General features: G+C 34.8%; 1 protein-coding gene across 4 annotated transcripts; it reads right to left on the bottom strand.

Moving 5' to 3' along the window:
• Window positions 1-759: 759 nt before the first annotated feature.
• Window positions 760-4469, bottom strand: LOC120073391 (Protein kinase superfamily protein). 4 transcript variants are annotated; one of them, XM_039026227.2, is made up of 4 exons: window positions 4123-4469; window positions 2701-3905; window positions 2156-2611; window positions 760-1295 (listed from the first exon to the last, which is right to left on the bottom strand). In XM_039026227.2, the coding sequence occupies exons 2-4, from the start codon at window positions 3442-3444 to the stop codon at window positions 1011-1013; spliced, it is 1485 nt and encodes a 494-aa protein (XP_038882155.1). In that variant the 5' UTR covers window positions 3445-3905; window positions 4123-4469; the 3' UTR covers window positions 760-1010. The 4 variants fall into 4 exon arrangements, with proteins under 4 accessions (XP_038882155.1, XP_090167892.1, XP_038882156.1 ...); XM_090311766.1 differs by having other exon boundaries at window positions 2701-3606; window positions 4123-4457; XM_039026228.2 differs by having other exon boundaries at window positions 4118-4451.
• Window positions 4470-5259: the final 790 nt, after the last annotated feature.

Here is a 5259-nt window from a genome sequence, read left to right as displayed (position 1 = left end):
TAATCAATTCTTTTACTTGTTTATTCATAAGATACAATGGACAACATTATAGTACACCTAGCCATAGGAACCAGAGATGAAAATGATAAATGCAAATTTGAAGTAATGGAAGATCAATTGTACAAATTACTTAAGATTCAATAACGGTATGGTAAAATGAACTAATATAGACATAAGAAGGAAATTTTGCACAAAATTTAAACAGGTTGAAAACTGAAAAATAAATAAATAATAATAAAGGAATCAGCCAAAAGAAAAAAAGAAAAAAAGAGATGAGATGAGGATTGTGTGGAAGGTGGAAGGTCTCCAATGGCGGTGCATTTTCCACATTCAAAGGTTCCATCTTTGACAATCACCTCCAAAGCTGACTCATTCTATTATCAGTATATAAGATATTTTTTTCCCCAGTTTGTAACATCAAAATTATTAATTACCCATTTAATTAATTTATTAAAGCAGCCTTTGTCTAACCACATAACCCCTCATTGCTTCGCTTCTCTTCTCTTCTCCTTTGACTGGACTCAACCACCCCCCTGTAACAGGCCTAGCATTATTTTAAAATTGTTTTTGTTTTTTAAATTTAGTTAAGAATTCATCAATAAAGTTTATTTTAAAAAACATAAAATAAAAAACCAAATAATTATTAAAAAGGACCTCGGTTGTTTACATCCGAATTCAACTTCATAAAATAACACGCAAGAGATAAAGCTTAGATTCTTCAGATGAAAAGAAAGAGAAAAGAACATACAGATGCAGCTCTAGACAAAGAAAGACGGCACTTCTGCTTTTTCTTTGTTGTGTTTATCTCAATATGGTTTGATCCTACGAGATGCTGACCACTTGATTATTGCTAGAATCGAATCAAGGCAGGAATAGTATGGCTAAAATACACATATTCATCATAAACAAGAGCCAAAAAATGGGAAGCGAACAATGTCTAGTTTTAATTACAGAAACAAAAACTTGGCGAGGTACTACGAAAGCTAGGAAATAACATGGAGAACAATGACTTATGAGAATTTCGGTTTTGGCACGGGCGAGGGCGAGGTTTCGGGATGCAGGGGGCCAAGCTTTTGAATCCAATGGAGGAGCCCTTTCTTATGGTCTTGGAAACTAGACAGAGGGTTACCTAATAAATTCAGTGTCCCATCATGGGCAAGTGAAGATTCAAATTGCTCTAGTACCTTCACAATCTGCCAAAAATCGGGTCTCTTGTCTGGTTGTAGCGACCAACATTGCTCGATTAAAGCTCGCATCGCCAATGGACAATCACTTGAGATAACAGGCCTAAGATTCTGAAAAACCAAATGCATACAGTTTCTTTTAGTTTTGTTGAAAGAATATAATATACAACTACAGGTTGTAATTTGTAAGCTACTTCTATCATAGAGAAACTTGGGGTATCTAAGAAAATCTAATAGTTACTTTCACCAAGATAAATTGTCATACCCTTTTTGCTCGAAATGCCAAAAAAGAAAAAGCTTATTTATATGCACCCCATCTAATCGTTAAGTGACAAGAACTCGATAAAACAACATTTGGCGTTGAGAAACTTGTATAGTATTTAAATCGTAACAAAGCAGCCCCAAGCTTTGGGACTAAACAATCTCTACGAAACATAAAAACTTGGTTTTTTTTTTTCCCAACTAGTAGCTTATCCTCTGAGCATATTCTGCAACAAAGCCAACTGTATACTAATGATACTACCAAACCTAAAATGAAACTTCATCTACTACCTATACTGAAGGGATATCTCATCATCAATAATTGATGTGAATGAACTCAGTTTTCTGCCAACTATGATTGAGATGCTTCTCGGATCCAAAGACTTTTCTTTCAAAGATATTAACAACTAATATCGAATTAAATTTCATCTTCAACTTTACAGTTGTAACATTTTCAAAGCAGCGCCCCATATCAAGCATTGATATTTGTGCGACTACAAGGAATAAGATTCAAAACACGAACAATTCGATGAATAAGCGCAACTTTTATCTGATCACATGCAGGAAAAATTAGGCAACTCATTATATAAACATGGAACATGTGAACTTCCCAAAGGAAACATAGAATAGGTATCAATCAAACACCATGACTCACACGATAATCCTAAAGAAGAAGATAGTGAAGGAACACGTGATTAATTAAAACTAACCTTATTCACAACAGCAAAGGCTGCTTGAATGGGAGTCATATCCTCGTATGGAATTGCACCAGACACCATTTCCCACAACATAAGTCCAAAGCTGTACACATCGACCTTTCGACTACAAGGTTTATGTTTGATCATCTCCGGTGCCATCCATCGATAAGTTCCGGGATCATCAGCTAATGGGTCAAAAAAGGCCTCAGGACAAGCTATACCAAAATCTGCAATTTTCAAGTGGAAGTCTTCATCAATAAGAACATTCTCAGGCTTGAGATCCCGATGAATTACACCTTGTGAGTGAAGGTATTCCATGCCACGAGCGACATCTAAAGCAAATTCAATTAGTTTTTGCAAAGGGAGGGATTGGTGCTCAAGCTTGTGTAAGTATGCCCTTAATGATCCTCGAGACAAATATTCAGTAATGACACAGTATACAGGTGGGTTCCTACAAGCAGCTACAAACTGCAACAGAAAACAAACAAACATCAAGAAAAACCGAAAAAGTTGCTATAAAGTTACAAACATCATTTACAATCTGACGATTGATTTACCTTTATAACATTTGGATGATGGAGACGAGATAAAAGGGTAACTTCCCTAGTGAATTGCTTCTCCAATCGAGAAGCAAGCGTTCCGTTTTCATCATCATCGGGCACTCTAATAATTTTAACAGCAACAGGTTCATCATTGTATTTTCCATGATAAAGACGACTGTGAGCTCCATGAGCAAACCTTAACCCAACAAACAACTTGGAGAGATCAACAGTCCAGTCATCGGCTGTTTCGACCGCGGTGACTTTTCCACCACCAGAATCGAAATATTTGGTCCAGGAAGAGTCCTTCCGGAACTTTGACTTATCACCCCTTTTCCCTGAAGATAGGAGTTTCAGGGGACTGGTATTCAGCGATGACTTGGAATCGGCCAATTTTGAATCTTGAGGGTCCTTGTTGAATAGCTTGTTCTTGAATTCCTTAGTTCGTTCTCTAAGTCGAGGAGTTGGAGTTGAGAATCTCTTACTATCGGATTTTGCTTCCTTGAAAACTTCAGAGAGGTTGCTTTCGGGAAGAGGAGACAGAGACCTCTGTTTATTGGATATGAAACTTCGTTGAATCTTCGAAATATCAGGATTTGGTTTCTGGGTTGATGAAGCAGATTGAGGCCTCGATTTCAAGCCGGAATTGCGAGGTGGTTCGACGATGAAAGGAACTGGGTTCAATCTTAATGAGTCCCATCGATGATAAACTGTGTGAGAAAACTTCGTTCTCCTAAGCCAAGAATTAGCCTCTTCGTCCATTTTTTTTCTCCCGATTCCTGCAATTCCTCGAGGAAACCCCCCTAAAAGCTCTTGCAACAACAGACGTTCTTGATTTTCTCCCCCACCTCCTCAGGAGGAGGACTAAATTGAAGTTGGGTTGTAGGAAACAAAAGGGTAAGATTGATTTGATGGCCCCAAAAGCTGGAATTATTCAAACCCATCAAAGAACACTAACGAAGAAACATTCTTTGTTTTATCAAATTAAAGAAGTATTGAGATCCACAAAGACCCAACTCAATAAATAATCGAGATTCTGGATCCCCTAAATCCTATTCCTCCCACCAGCAAAACAATCGCGTGAAGTAAAAACCAACTACCAGAAACAGGGATGCCTCTCAAGCTACAAAGCAGCAAAGTTCTATTTAACACCAAACTCCCTTCCTCCTTAATCCAACTTTTTAATTTGGTTTCAAAGTCAAACTCCACCTTGAGTAAAAGGTCTGGCAAATCCCACACAGAGATCCAAAATAAATAAAATTCCAAAAGATAACAAATAAATAAATAACTCCTCCTTTTACTATTCAAACAAGATGATTAACCAGAATCCGGACAAAAGATAAAAAAATAATTCCAAATACAGAAAATAAAAAGAACCCATTTCCCCGAACCCCAAAACAAGCAGTAAGAAGAAAAACCCATGAAGAATCAATACCTTACCTGAATGAAACATGTCGACAACCTTTCAATTGACTCCGCATTCGCTGAAGAAATCCGTAGAATGATGGAGAAGACGAACAAAAACAAAGAAACCCATCTGTTCGGCGAGAAGGGGGTTAGAAATTAAAATAGAATTCAGAAATGGAGGATTTAGTTTGGGCTTGAATTTCCGTCGTTGTAGAAGAAAAAAGTAATTTACGTATTTTAGTGGGGAAGCAAAAGAAGGAGAAGAATGAGGGGCGGTAGTAAATAAGATTCCATAGAAGGGGATATTTTTTCCTTGACGGAGACAGGGTATTAAGGCTCCGTTTGGCTATCTGCTCTAAAATAATCCCAAAGCTTCTTTTTCTAGATTTTAAAAACCAATTAAATCTGTTATACTCAAACAAAAAAGAAAACCCAAAAAAAGAAGGGAAAAAACACACACACACACGCAATTAAATTGAAAAATAATTTGCTTTAAATTCTCTTAGGATTATTTTTTTTCTTTAAAAAAAAACAGTAAAACATTTATGAGTTCAAATCCTCTGCCTCAAATTTGTATTAAAAAAATATATGTATTATTAATAGAAAAATTAACTTTTTAGTTGGAGCAATCGAATGTTTGGAGCCAACTTAAAGTTGGTGAACCCCATATTTGGATTAAAAATATTATAGTGTTATTTACAATTATTTATAATCTACGATTAAGCAAAGTAAATATTATTTCAAAATACTATAACATACCCAACATCTCAAGTGTCCTTAAATTTTTAAAATATATATTTTTAATCTTTGAATTTTTAAGAATTGATTCTTCTAGTTGTTAATTTTCAAAATGTAGATTTTAGTTACAAGAATAAAAGAATTTTAAAATAATGAGATGATATTTAAAAGTAATTTTCTAATCTTTAAAATATTGAAAACTAAAAAATAATATTTTAAAAATTCATAGACCAACCAGACATATTTTTTAAAACTTTGGGATTAAAATGATAAACCTTTCCTTATGAATTTAACATTTTGGGACTCTATTTATAGTTTATTCAATTTTAAATATATTTAATTTCAAATGTGCAAGATTAATATATGTACTTCAAATAAATATTAAAATCAGTCATTGAATGTTAATGTTTATAGAAATTAATTGTAACAATA

Source organism: Benincasa hispida, chromosome 3 (assembly GCF_027475165.1).
Source record: "Benincasa hispida cultivar pf3 chromosome 3, pf3_genome.v1.1, whole genome shotgun sequence".
Classification (NCBI taxonomy): Eukaryota; Viridiplantae; Streptophyta; class Magnoliopsida; order Cucurbitales; family Cucurbitaceae; genus Benincasa; species Benincasa hispida.
This window is presented reverse-complemented; position numbering and strand designations above follow the sequence as displayed.